The following is a 14,737-nucleotide window of genomic DNA, read 5'->3' as shown; positions in this document are numbered from 1 at the left end:
TGCTCACCTTTATTAAAACTCGAGATACCGTTCCACCGTCATCTGATCGGAGCGGTTTATGAAAATAAAAACAATCACTTTAAAAGAAATGAAAGGAACGCCATTTAATATATAGGAAAGACCTATCCAGTTGCATAAATATACAGACCTACTCCATACATCCAGATACACTATTTCCTAGCAGGTATTATAAAAGGTAAGGCTTCCCTACTGACAGCTGAATGAGACCTTTGATGGTCAATGAGTACTTATTTCATTATCAAAAGCTTGTTTAAAATACAGGTAGTCCCCAGTTTACAGACAGCCAACTTTTAAGTACGACTCGTACTTAAGAACGCGGTCGTGCACTGAGCAGTATTTCCAGTGGCATAGACTCCTCCACTTTTGTAGCAGACTCAGGAATGATGCACGGCCACATTAAGACCAGTGATTTGTTGTGTATTCTGTAGCTTAGAGGGAACACTGGTAATAATAACAGTTTATATACCGCAATACCATTAAGTTCTATGCGGTTTACAATAGATTAAGCGAGGTACAAATTGATTGAATTTAAGGGGGGGGGGAAGAGGACATTTGGGCCCTTTGGTCTTCTGGGAGCTGAGGTAACCATCAAGAATCTTAAAATCTGCATGTTCTGAATTACATACAAATCCGACTTAAGAACAGCTTTAAAATTTTAACTTGTTCTTAACCTGGGGACTGCCTATAATATGCTTTAAGGAGGGCCTTAAGCTTCTTGTGATCCATTTCCCCTCGAATCTCACGTGGTAGGGTATTCCAGAGAGAAGGAACTATGTACTTTAAAAAAAAAAAAAAAAGATAATTCCCACAGAAAACCACACAGAAAGTCTCGGAATCACTTTAATATTTCTGACTGAATAGTTGCTAGTGGTGTTTTTTTTCTCGTTCCCTCTTCGAGAATTCCGCTGTGAATCATGTTTCCAAGATGTCATTGTTTCTGTGTCTTGAAGAGTTATGATGGAAAACAGTGAATTGAATATAAATTATATAGGATTCGTTAACTAGCAGACCCTTATAGGTGGTGGTTCCAGCAATTTTGTTTTTAATTGAAAATCACAGCAAAATAGTGATTGAAAATTTGTGTGAAAGAAAATACATTTTTGATTCATACTGTTGTTGAAATAAATCTCTTGGTACTAAGGCAGACTTTATTGTAGGAGTTCAGCAACAGAAAGAAAAAAAAAAATTGATTATCTTTTTTTGCTACCAAAACTGAAAATAGATAATTGATTTTTTTTTTTTTTTTAAATTTAATTAAAATTAAAATGAGTTTTTAAACTGAGCTTCAAGTTGCTCTGTCTTAACTGAGCTGCTTGTCATCTACCGTGGACCTCACGCAGTATTGTCCATTCTATTGATAAAGTTTCCTTGAAGCAAATATTACTTTTATAATATAATGGAACTATTGACGCAACAGGGTGAGAGAGGTAATGAATTTTTTTTTATTTTCTACAGTTCTGGCTCTAAATCTGACACAGCATTGTGTCGGGGCATACATGTAAAAAAGGGCTACTAATTGAAATTCAAATGTAATGAGATAAAGTTTTGCTATTCAGTACCAGAGTCTTTGTGTTAGCTGTGTCCGCTCAATGCACCTGAACAATGGAGCACTCATTCCTGCTTTTAAGTTCAATGTGAATAACCTAAATTGAAAGAAACCTTGTCCTGGTCAAGTCCAGATATAAAATACAGTTGGGAAAATAGGATCATTTCTTCATAGCGAAAGCGGTTTGTTTAAAGAAAAGAAATCTAGCTGCTTTTTTGTGTTTTGTTTTGTTTTTAATTTAAAGTCTTCCTTTTTAATATGCAAATGTGCCTCTATCGCCTAGGTAACTATTATGGAACACCCAAGCCTCCAAGTCAGCCCGCCAGTGGGAAAGTGATTACCAGTGATGCTTTACAAAATCCCCGGTACGACTCCAAGCAGTCGACTCCAAAACGAACAAAGTCTTACAATGATATGCGAAGTGCTGGCCTAGAGCGTACGGAAAACGATGAGGAGGATGAGGATGACGTTCTTGAAATGAGCAGTACTTTTACAGGTAAAGGTGAAATGCCATCTTCTTAGAAGAAGAGGGACCGAATGTACATTTTAATGACAAAAACAAGCAAATGGGCCATCTTGAAGACAGACCCGAAGTAATCGCACTTACTGGGTTTGCTTCAAAATGTTTGTGGCAAATGGCAATAATACACATTTATGGTGATTTTTTTTATTTATTTTTTCTTGACAAACTTGGTTGTGTCATTTGTTCTTGATCTTATTTCTGTTAGGAGGTATATGAAAATATTTTATCATTTTTTGGCAGTTTGGCATAATGTGTGTTGGTTTGTTAGCAGAGACTGTGGAATTTTGTTACTTTTCTGCTGGAAAGTGCTTGTTATGGAGGTGACTTCAAAAATTTGATGGCATTTGTTGATTAACAATAGTTGGGTAACTGGGGGGGGGGGCAGTGAAAACCCTCTCTCGCTCTCTTCCCCGCCGCACGCCTCTTCCCGTACCTTTGGTGCAAGCGGTGAACAACATGCCTGTGTCGGCTTCGGAGCTTTAACTGACATCACTTCCTCCCGGAAGTGACGTCGCAGAGAGCTCCGACACCGGCACGAGCAGCAAGCTCGTTGCTGCTTACGCCCAAGTTTAAAAGGTACAGGGAAGGGGGCGTGGATGTGCTCGCGCAACAAAAGGGGAAGTGGGAAGGGGGGGGAAGCGAAGAGGAGGTAGGGTGCCGGCACCCCAAGGAAGACCGCGCCCAAAGCGGACCGCCTCGCCCCCTTACTATGCCACTGGGTTCCATAACAGCTTAAGTGGTCTGTTAAAAGCCTTGTGTAAAGCTTACCGGTGACCTGTCAACAGCGTGCCAGACTTTGGTGTGCCGACAATCACACACCAACAATAACGCACAGGAGGTGTGTGCGCTGCCGCTCCCGCCACTTTTAAGCTGTACTGTTAGGGCTGTGAAGGATATGTGTGTGTGTGGGGGGGGGATCCCCACTACATGTACGAGTCTTCATGCTCCCGTTGGGGGGATGTTCGATCTCAGTGGCTAATGGTGCAACTGGTGACGGGTCAAAAGCGCGCGAGGACAAAGGCACGCCGACAACCGAGCGTGGACAATTGAGCACAGGGCTTAAACGCGCCGAAGAAAACCCGTATTTTAAAGGGCTCTGACGGGGTGTGTGTGGGGGGGAACCCCCCACTCTACTTAATAGGGATCGCGCTGCCTCACGCGGTGGCAGCGCTCTGAACGGGCTGCTTTGCGGCCCCATCATCAGTGACGGGGCAGAGGGAGGGCCGCGAAGCAGCCCGGTCAGTGCGCTGCCAACACTCTTTAGCTCCTCCGAGGTACCGATAGTTAAAAATCAGGTTTGGGCCCTTCGGGCAACGTGGATCTCTGGCGATCCAGTCTGATGCTCCTGCCGCAGGGTCAGACGATTTGGGCCCAGTTCGGGACAACGTTAGCAGGAATGCACTGGGCTTGTGGTCAGCTTTCAGCACAGTTGTTGCCACGGTTTGTACCTGCCTCTGGGTTCGGACCCTAATTTGGTTGGTGGTGACGGTGTTTCTGCCCTCTCTGGGCGCCTGGCATGACATTGCATGGGAGTTTGGCGAGGCCTGCATAGGGGACTAGGCACATTCTCTTCCCCCTCATGTCTCCAGCAGGGCACAGGTCTTTTTTTCGGTCTCTGAGGGGGAACCTTTAGTCTCGGTCTGGTCTCGTTTAAAAAAATAGAGAGACAAAACAGGGGTATCCTAGCTTCTAAACATGACAGGTGTCAAGGGTAGAAACATACATAGAAATAGACGGCAGATAAGGGCCACGGCCCATCTAGTCTGCCCACGGAGCACAAATTAATATAAGACCCTGTCTTATTTTGGGGGAAACATGGTAGTCAATACAGTACTTCTGGACATTATTGATCATAGTAGCAGTTTTATGTCAGACTTACTTGTTTTCAAGTCGGATTTCTGGGTATTTCCAAGGAATTGATGATTATAGTAGGAATGACTAGAATTTGAAGCCACATTCAGATTGTGAGGCCTTTGGGGATGGGGAAAATATTACTCTACCTGAGCTCTCAGTGAAAAGGTATGAACTAAATATAAAATGTCTTAAAAAAAAAAAAATTTAAAAATCCTACCTAGTCTTGTGGCAGTGGGTGTACGCTTTATTCAATTCCTGCTTGTGACATCTTGCATGTTCGCTGACAGTTCCTTCATTTTGAAACACTATCAGTTACAGACGTAGCTAAGTTTCACATCTATTGCACGCATGTTTAGAATGCTACTAATCTGTATATACCCATTAACATATATAACACGTGGAGTTGGGACATTTGTGCCCATGAATTTATATGCTGCTTGGGTCCCATGTTGCTTTTACAAAACAAGAACCATTGTAGACTTTATACCAAAGGTTATAAAATGACCCATTTACACAGCCAGTACGCCCCTGTTCAAAATATTTCTTTCTCTTTTTGCATGTGAGCAAGTGCATTGGGTTTGTTTGCTGTGTTTTAATAGCAGTCCTTGGAATCCCCTGTTTTGCTCCCTCTCAAATGCTGGCTAAGTGATCTGGCAGAGGAAATCCTGACACATAAATTACAGATGGAGCAGGTTGCAATGACCTGAGGAGAACCATACAGATATGTACCTAAGACCATCTGCTAAACAGATATCAACTTGGGAATGCATTTGGGGGCTGATTCTGGAAGCAGGGCCTACAAAAAGGGTGCCTGCCCTATTTCGATCGCCGATTAAATGCTGCTTCCAGAATCGTGGCTACCACAGACCCTAGGCACCGGAAATATAGGCCAGGGTTTTTAAAGGCCTATCATTTCTGGAACCTAGGTGCATCAGAGAATCGCGCACAGCAGTGCCTGGCGACGCCTAATCCTAGCACCGCCCCCCCTAACCGTGCCTGCTTCTGCATTAGGCATCACTGGGCGTTGCCATGCACCAGAAGCGTAGGCGTCAGTTGCGGAAGGTGCCTGACGCCGCCTATTTTTGTATGTTAATTGTTTTAGAATTGGCTTTTCTGTGTTCTATTATTGCGCCACTTAAATCCAACTAAAAACAATTAAGTTGGTCACTGGTAAGCGTGCTAATTTTAGGCGGCCCTTACAGAATTTCCTCCTTCGTGATCTAAACAGAGGGAAAAAAACTGCTTGAGTACCTGTATGAACGCATGTAAACCGTTCTGAGCTCCCCTGGGAGAACGGTATAGAAAATTGAATAAATAAATCGTGTGAAAAGTTTCAGCCTCTGATAACCAGAGCTACTATTGTGACATCATAATGCCTCATTCCACCAATAAGAGCCAACCTCATCAGTGATGTCACAATGGCTGGATTGTCCTATACTTGGCTCACTTTTACTACATTTTGATTTCTTGAGTGGTGCAGTGATTAAAGCTATAGCCTCAGCATCCCGAGGTTGTGGGTTCAAACCCAGGCTGCTCCTTGTGACCCTGGGCAAGTCACTTAATCGCCCCATTGCCCCAGATACATTAGATAGATTGTGAGCCCACCAGGATAGACAGGGAAAATGCTTGAGTACCTGAATAAATTAATGTAAACCATTCTGATTCCCCTGGGAGAGTGGTATAGAAAATTGAATAAATAAATCGTGTGAAAAGTTTCAGCCTCTGATAACCAGAGCTACTATTGTGACATCGTAATGCCTCATTCCACCAATAAGAGCCAACCTCATCAGTGATGTCACAAAGGCTGGATTGTCCTAGACTTGGCTCACTTTTACTACATTTTGATTTCTAAAGTGGTTAAAGCTACAGCCTCAGCACCCTGAGGTTGTAGGTTCAAACCCCATGCTGCTCCTTATGACCCTGGGCAAGTCACATAATCCCCCGATTGCCCCAGGTACATTAGACAGATTGTGAGCCCACCAGGACAGACAGGGAAAATGCTTGAGTACCTGAATCTATTATTGTAAAGTGTTCTGAGCTCTCTTGGGAGAACGGTATAGAAAATTGAATAAATAAATAAATATTCCTATTTTGCAGTTTTACTCCACTGTTCCAGTCAATGAAAGCCACCCAGAATGACTTACGTCAAGTTCAAAACGTACATTTTATAAAATAGGATTTCATTCAACGCAGTTCTTAAATATGGTCTATAAAGTGCTCAACATTTTCTCTTCCCCCTCCCCCTCTTATTTTTTTGTTATACAGTTGACTCCACGGAACAAGTTGAGCACAGTGGAAGAGAACCACCTGCAACTATAGGTCATATAATCCCCAGCGTACCCATCACGGAAGCATCTCAGAATCTGCCTCAAAACCTGCCTCCCTGTGAAGAGGAAGATTTCGGTCCTTTGCCTGAAAACTGGGAGATGGCGTACACCGAGAACGGAGATGTCTATTTTATAGAGTAAAGAGTTGTTCTTTTTTCTTTTTAAATAGCGAGGTCCGACTGCTTTAATGGCATGCTGAATCTTTATTATCTGCAGAACCAATTTGGAGATGTCTTCATTTTGCATAAAGTTCTGCTAATTGTTCTCGTTGTTGTCTAATTAAGCATTTATTGAGAGTATCTGATATACAAGTGTGCAAAGAAAGTCACATAGAAAAATGAAGGCAAACAGACCGCCCCCTCCTTTCCCTTAGAGATCCGACGTACTTGTGCCAAGCTTTCTTGAATTCAGATAACACTTTTTGTCTTCACCACTTCCAACGCTCCAAGCATACACCATTCTTTCTGTGAAAAAAATATTTTCTGAGGTTATTTCTGAATCTATCTCCTTTCACCTTCATCCTATGTCCCCTAATTCCAGAGTTTGTTTTCATTTGAAAGAGACTTTCCTCATGCGCATTTATGCCATGGAAGTATTTAAACTTCTCTATCATATCTCCTCTCCTACCTTTCCTCCAAAGTATACAATTTTGAGATCTTTATGTCTGTCCCTGTACGCCTTATGACGAAGACCACTGATAATTTTAGAAGCCTTCCTTTGGAACTACTCCATCCTGTTTATATCTTTTTGAAGGTGTGGCCTCCAGAATTGTACACAATATTCTTAATGAGGTCTCACTAGAGTCTTATATAGAAGCATCAATACCTCCTTTTTCCTACTGGCCATTCCTCTTATGCACCCAAGTATCCTTCTAGCTTTCACTGACACCTTTTGAATCTATCTATCATCACATATTATCACTCCCAAGTCCCACTCCACCTTTATACACAAAAGTTCTTCACCCCACCTAAACTGTATCTTTCCTTCGGGTTTTTGCAGCCCAAATGCATGACCTTGCATTTCTTAGCATTACATCTTAGCGGCCAAATTCTGGACCAATTCAAGTTTTTCTAGATCCTTCCTCAAGTTATCTACCATCAGGGGTGTCTACTCTATTGCAGATTTTGGTATCATCTGGAAAAAGGCAAATCTTACCAGACAGCGCTCCAAGCAACCATCGCAGGCCCAAGAACTGAACCTTGCAACACACCCCTAATTACATCCCTTTTCTCAGAGCAATCTCCACTGATCACTACTCTCCGTCACCTTCCTCTCAATCAGTTCCTGACCCAGGTCATCTCCACAGGAACTCAATTTCCCCTCTCCCACGAGTGTTATCGCCATCCCTGCCCCATTCCTGTAAGCTCTGCCTTGACCGCACAAGCCTTGAACACTTATGATTTTAAACTGTGTTGAAGCTTGTGCAGATGAGGACAGAGCTTGCAGGAATGGGGCAGGGACAGGAAAAAAAACTGGACGGGATGGGAAAATGAATTCCTGTGAAAATGGGGAAAAATTTGTCCTCGTGTCATTTTGTAGCCCATACCTAGGGCGCTCAGTGTCAAAAACATAGCTGAGATCTAAATATGCCACATCTTACGCTCTCCTTCTATCTAATTCTCTGGTCACCCACTCAAAGAAATTGATCAGATTGATCTGACATGACCTGCCTCTAGTGAATCCATGTTGTCTTGGATTCCAGAAACTTCACTATTCTTTGTTTTAAAAGCATTTCCATTAATTTACTTACCATAGAAGCTGACTTACCAGCATTTAGTTCCCTACCTTTACCTTAATTCTACTTTTGTGGAGAAAGACCACATCCACCCTTCTCCAGTCCTCCAGTACCACTCCTGGCTCTAGGGACGTATTGAAAAGGTCAGCCAGTGGAACTGCCAGAACTTCCTTAAGTTCCTTCATTTCCCTCCGATGTACACCATCTGGCCCCATCACTTTGTTTACCTTTAAGTTATCCTCCCGCTGTATAGGGCGATGGTGCGATCGCATCTGGAGTACTGCGTTCAGTACTGGTCGCCGTACCTTAAGAAGGATATGGCGATTCTCGAGAGGGTCCAGAGGAGAGCGACAAAAATGATAAAGGGCATGGAAAACCTCTCATATGCTGAGAGGCTGGAGAAGCTGGGGCTCTTCTCCCTGGAAAAGTGGAGACTTAGAGGGGATATGATAGAAACTCATAAGATCATGAAGGGTATAGTGAAGGTAGAGAGAGACAGATTCTTCAGACTAGCAGGGGCAGCAAAAACTAGAGGGCACTCAAAAAAATTGAAGGGAGATAGGTTCAGAACAAATGCTAGGAAGTTCTTCTTCACGCAGAGGGTGGTGAACACCTGGAATACGCTTCCAGAGGAGGTGGTAGAGCAGAGTATGACTTTGGGGTTCAAAAGGGGATTGGACGAGTTCATGAAGGAAAAGGGGATCCATGGGTACAATTAGAGGGTTACTATAAAGTACAGAAGGCTGTAAATTTAATAGAGTAGTAGAGAAATAGATCACTACAGGTCATTGACCTGGGGGGCCGTCGCGGGAGCGGACTGCTGGGCGTGATGGACCTATGGTCTGACTCAGCAGAGGCAATGCTTATGTGCTTATTAAATCCTCATGAGCACAGTCCTCTAAGTCATTCAGGGTCTATCGCACCTCCATCCCTATTTGCATTTGTCTTCCGCGGCCCTGTTCCTGGCTCTTCAGCTATGAACACAGAACAGAAATGGTCTCGTAGGCTCCTCTGTCTGGGTGTCATGACTGTGGCAGTTTCCAAGTCTCGCTGCATCTGCATAGGTCGAACTGTCGTTTCAGCCCTTATGCTGTGGCTTTCTTCTGCGCGATGGCTGAAACATAAGTTCTACCTACCGAGAGGTGGCAAGACCTGGACAACTGCAACAGTCATAGAACAGAGACATTTGTTGAGCAATTCAGCCTTATCTTTATCAGCTTATACATCTAATCTAATCTAATCCTTAGGTTTGTATACCGCATCATCTCCACGTTCGTAGAGCTCGACGCGGTTTACAGTAGGAGAAATAGGAAGGAATTACAACAGAGGGTTAGAGGTAGAAGTGTGAAGAAAATTTAGAGGACTAGGGATGCCAAGATATAAGAGTTTCCTTGATTCCTAAGTTGGAGGGAGACTTACATTTTTTGAGAAAAGCCAGGTTTTCAGATGTTTGCGGAAAACTTGGAGAGAGCTCAAGTTCCGAAGAGGGGAGGTAAGGTTGTTCCAGAGCTCAGTGATTTTGAAGTGGAGGGAGGTCCCTAGCTTTCCTGTGTGGGAAATGCCTTTTAGCGAGGGGAAGGATAGTTTTAATTTGTGGGAGGATCTGGTGGTATTAGGGTTTGAGGAATTCCAAGAAAGAGGGATAAAGGGAGGGAGGATACCATATAGGATTTTGAAAGTTAAACATACATATTCCTCTCCTTTGCCTTTGAGTCTCACAACATCACTTATGCACTTCCTGCTATCACTAACATATCTTAAAAAAAAAGTCTCCCATCCCTCATTTTACTGTTTCAGCTATTTTTTCTTCCATTTGCATCTTTGTTTTCCTGTCTACTTGACCAGCTTCTCTTTTTTTCCAGATATTTTGCTTGTCTTCCTCTTTTTGCAATCTTTTGTAGTGAAAACTAACCTCTCTTTCCTTACCTTCTCAGCTTCTACTTTTGAGAACCAAAACAGTATTCTTTTCCTCTTACTTTTTCTTACATTCCTTACAAAATGGTTTATTGCCCTTACAATAGCTCCTTTAAGTTTTGCCCACTGCTTTTCTGCGTCTGCTTTCCCATCCAGACAACCCTTTGATGGAATCCTCCAGCTGAGAAAACTTAGTTCTGTAATAGTCTAGAGCTGTGTCTCTCAAACTTTCTCGAGCCGGAGCACACTAAAAGTAGTGGCCATGGCTTGAGGCACCCAGAAGTGCAAGGACATCGCCATGATGACATCACGCATATGTGTGACATTATCATATTGACATTCGCGCATGTGCAGAAGCCCTCCAGATGGGCCCTGAGACGCCAGTAGGGCTGGAGAGCACTGGCGCCAGCTGATTGCCTACAAGTGTTTCTCAGCTACTTCAAGCTAAGTACCCCCTAAAAGTCTTCTGAGTACCCCAACCAAGCTCTGCCTCAGATCCCATCCCCTTTACTAATTGTAATGCAATTTTTTCCGTTCATTTTCATATATACACAGCAGATATAAATTCTCAAAACTGACACATTTCAATCACTATATTGAAAATAAAATCATTTTACCTTCCGGCTGCTGTAATTAGCTTAAAAGGTGAGACCGGGAGGCCAGGGGGGAAGCCGGAGGACGCTAGAGAGACGGGGGTTAAACGTGCAGGCCTTCGGCGAATCGGGCAGCGCTGGCGCTGTACCGCGTAGGGAAGTCAGCTGGCAGGCATCTCTCTTCCTCTTCAGTGTGCCACAGCACACTTGGAATCTCAGCAGGCACACAGTTTGAGATACACTGGTCTAGAGCCTTCACTTTCGAATGAGCCCTCTCTATAACCTGTCTTAATATTAAACCATACCATACTGGATGCTAGATGGTTACTCAATGTAACATCAGAAACACTTTCCCCATTTGTAAGCACTAAGTCCAGTATGGCCCCATCCCGCGTGGGTTCCATTACTAACTGGTGGAACAGTTCTCCTACTTCTAGAAGACCCCACAATATGGCACTCCCAATTAGTAGTACTTCCCTTTTTTCAGCTATATTTTGAATGTCTTCTATTAAACCTGTCTATGAAGGAGACCTAGGTATACCACACCAATGAAAATACATTTTCCATTCCCTCTTTCCAGATTGACCCACAATGCCTCATCGTTGCCCTGTAGATCAGGGGGTCTCCAAAGTCCCTCCTCGAGGGCCGAATCCAGTCAGGTTTTCGGGATTTCCCCAATGAATATGCATGAGATCTATGTGCATATTCATTGGGGAAATCCCAAAAACCTGACTGGATTCGGAGACCCCCTTCTGTAGATCCTGCAATTGTGTGGCTTCGATATGATCTTTAATATATAATGCCACCTCCCCCTTCATTTCTTCCTACTCTGTCTTTCCTGAACAGATTATAGCTTGATATAACTATATTCCAGTCAAGGTTCTCCATGAACTACGTCTCCGTGATCGCCACTAAATCCAAGTCGACCTCTTCCATCACAGCCTCTAGATCTAAAACCTTGTTTCCTATACTTTGAGAATTAGTATATATTGATTTACAGACAATGCCCCTTTTCCCCATATGTGTAGAAGTATTTAATGATTCACTTACCTGAGGGCTTATACGTGCCTGGGAGCTTTGATCACTCAGCCCCAATAATTCTAGTTTAAAGTTCTCTTCGGTAAGTTAGTCAGTCTGCTGCTGAAGACACTTCATCCCTTCTGTGATAGATGAACTCCATCTCCGTTCAGTACCCCATGAAAAATCATCTCATGGTCTAGGAAGCCAAATTGCTCTCAATGATGCCCTCTCTAGGATGCAAGCTTCTCTGCACCAGCAAAGGAAAATGAAAAGTATACTGCCAGACACTTGCTTTATTTTAATCCAGTAATTTATGTCTGTGTTCAAAGGAAAAAGATATTTAATATAGTTGCAATTCCAGTTTTACTCTCTGGGGTGTGTTAATTCAATTAAAGCAGCCATATACAGCAAATATTAATGGATTACTTAAATCAAAACTTGATTAATGTGCTGTGGTATCTGATTCTACCACAAAACCTGGTTATTAATTGACATATCTAGGTGAAATATAATTATGTCCTGCATAAATTAAAGGATTGGTCTGATTTTTCTTAATAGAATGAAATAATTTGATCACCATATGAATCAAATTAAATATGCAGAAATAAAGGCCAGCAAACAGAATGTTGTGTCCTCATGCTTGACCCCCTCATCAGATGGAGATGGGGGGGGGGGGGGCAGTGGGCGAGGTAGCGGTCATGATAATAAATGCCCTTCTTTGACTGTTTGTCTTGTATTGCTCAGCTTGTGGACTTGCTGTCCTGCATCACCAGTTGCCATCCTTTTTCATTGGCCCAAACTCTTGACATGAATTTCCCATGCTAGGATTGGCAAGTGGTTTTTCATCAACTAGCCAATCCCAGCGTCCTGGATAGTGTAGCTGGTTTTAAGAAAGGTTTGGACAAATTTCTGGAGGAAAAGTCCATAGTCTGTTATTAAGACATGGGAGGAAGCCTCTGTTTGCCCTGGATCGGTAGCATGGAATGTTGCTAAGTTGGGATTCTAGAATCTTGCTACTCTTTGGGGATTCTGCATGGAATGTTGCTACTATTTGGGGTTCCGGAATCTTGCTTATTCTGAGATAATGGAATGTTGCTCCTCTTTGGGTTTTGGCCAGTTACTAGTGACCTGGATTGGCCACCATGAGAACGGGCAACTAGGCTTGATGGACCATTGGTCCGACACAGTAAGGCTATTCTTATGTTCCCTCCCCTTGGGTCCCTGAGCTCTGCTCTCTTCTTTTGTCTGTCCCTAACCCTCATTGTCCGACATTTTTTTCTTCTAAAATTCCTCTATCCTCCACCCCCCACTCTCCCTCCTTTGTCTTAATCTTATGCTACAGCCTTCACCAATTCGTGGGCAGTCTCCCCTAAATACAACATCCTTTTCCTTTCCCTAGGGAGGACAATAAAATAGGTGGAGAAGTGATCTTTCATCCTAGAAATGAAGTCTGGAGCAGAAACAGCATCCAAAAATGAACGTGTTTATATAATTTTATAGTCATTCCTTAACAAGCAATCAAGGGCTTATTTCCAATACTCTCTTTAGTCCAATGCAACTAATATGGGCTTAGCAGGTTTTGGAAATAAACCCTTCAGTTTTAGTCATCATGGAAAATATGTGCGCAATTATACATGTGAAAGCAGAAGTTAAATGTGCATTTAATATCATCTCTTCCTGATTAATTTGTGTTCTTTGGGGAAGTAAAAGGGCCAAAGGCAAACTCAGTTTTCTAGCTTTCACTTTTCAGTTTCAGATCAATAGTCTTTAATCATTATTGTTAACTCCTGTTTAAAAACATGACATTTCTCTTTTTGCTTTATAGCCACAACACTAAAACAACATCTTGGTTAGACCCACGGTGCCTGAATAAACAGCAGAAGCCTCTAGAAGAATGTGAAGATGATGGTAAGGGTCAGAAACGAGTTAATAACATTTGGGAACTTTGTTCCAATGCGGTGCTTCTCTAAAACCTTTTTGGTGCGTGATCTGCTGCTGTTAGACTTGGAAGGGAATAGATTTAGTAGATAAGGACAGGTTGTTCACCCTCTCCAAGGTAGGGAGAACGAGAGGGCACTCTCTAAAGTTAAAAGGAAGTTCTTCTTCACCCAGAGAGTGGTGGAAAACTGGAACGCTCTTCTGGAGTCTGTTTTAGGGGAAAACACCCTCCAGGGATTCAAGACAAAGTTAGACAAGTTCCTGCTGAACCAGAACGTACGCAGGTAAGGCTAGTCTCAGGGCGCTGGTCTTTGACCAGAGGGCCGCCGCGTGAGCGGACTGCTGGGCACGACGGACCACTGGTCTGACCCAGCAGCGGCAATTCTTATGTTCTTATTCAGACAATTACGGGTCGGTTTTTTCCAAAGGGATTTGATGTCTAATTTTAGGAGTTCAGGCTTCTAAATTGACCCTTTGGAAAGACAAGTGTTGAATAGTCTGCTGAGTTCGACTCTTAATAAAACCTCAAGCTGTATACTTCGATTGTCTGATTTGAATTTACTTTGGATGCCTCCTGTTCAGTTGACTTGGTTAGCACATATGCATAAAATTGCATTTTCAGTAAGGGCTCTGTATAGTCAGAATAGTTTGCCAGTTTCACTGAGCCTGGACCTGGGGGGCCTTCCTTTTTGTACAGAATTGCACAAGCGTATGGATTGGCCTGGCTTATTTCAATCTTCTTGACCCAGTTTTTATTCATTTTTGTTAATGAATTTCTGGGGTTTGTTTTGTTGTACTCTAGCAAGCTTAACATTGATTAGATTGTGCATCTCCCCCCCCCCCCCCAGTAGATACCTAGATTGAGGCGTTTAAAATGTAGTCGGCTCCTAGGGTACAATTAAAGCAGGGAAAAAGTTACACACTGCACTGATTTTTAGCGGTAAGCACTTGAATCTAGGAAAACCAATTGCATTCTTAAATTTAGGCTTCTAAGGAATCTTTTTACTAAAGTGTGTTAGATACTAAAGTGTGCCTCTGATGCAGCAAAAAAAAAAAAAAAAAAAATAGTGTATTGTGAGATAGGCTTCGGCTTTATGTAATAAGTTTGAAGTCTGTACACGCGGTTGACAACAATCAAGAGACCGTACAAGCACAGTGTATTATAATCACTTTCAGAAGAATTTGTCTAATGAGTAGGTCTTTAGCATTCTTCTAAGAAAGATAGGAGTTGGAGTTTATCAGGACAGAACGGGGTTTATCCCATGA

At 42.8% G+C, this 14,737-nt stretch overlaps 1 protein-coding gene across 28 annotated transcripts in view; it reads left to right on the top strand.

Moving 5' to 3' along the window:
• The window catches only part of MAGI1 (membrane associated guanylate kinase, WW and PDZ domain containing 1), a 466,555-nt gene that overhangs the window by 283,313 nt on the left and 168,505 nt on the right, over positions 1-14,737 (top strand). For all 28 annotated transcript variants that reach the window (XM_033926036.1, XM_033926027.1, XM_033926019.1 and 25 more), the window contains exons 4-6: positions 1,851-2,063; positions 6,210-6,408; positions 13,359-13,441. In XM_033926036.1, coding sequence (XP_033781927.1) covers positions 1,851-2,063; positions 6,210-6,408; positions 13,359-13,441 — 495 coding nt within the window. The remainder of the gene's footprint in view (positions 1-1,850; positions 2,064-6,209; positions 6,409-13,358; positions 13,442-14,737) is intronic.

The sequence above is a fragment of the Geotrypetes seraphini genome, chromosome 17 (genome assembly GCF_902459505.1).
Source record: "Geotrypetes seraphini chromosome 17, aGeoSer1.1, whole genome shotgun sequence".
NCBI lineage: Eukaryota > Metazoa > Chordata > Amphibia > Gymnophiona > Dermophiidae > Geotrypetes > Geotrypetes seraphini.
This window is presented reverse-complemented; position numbering and strand designations above follow the sequence as displayed.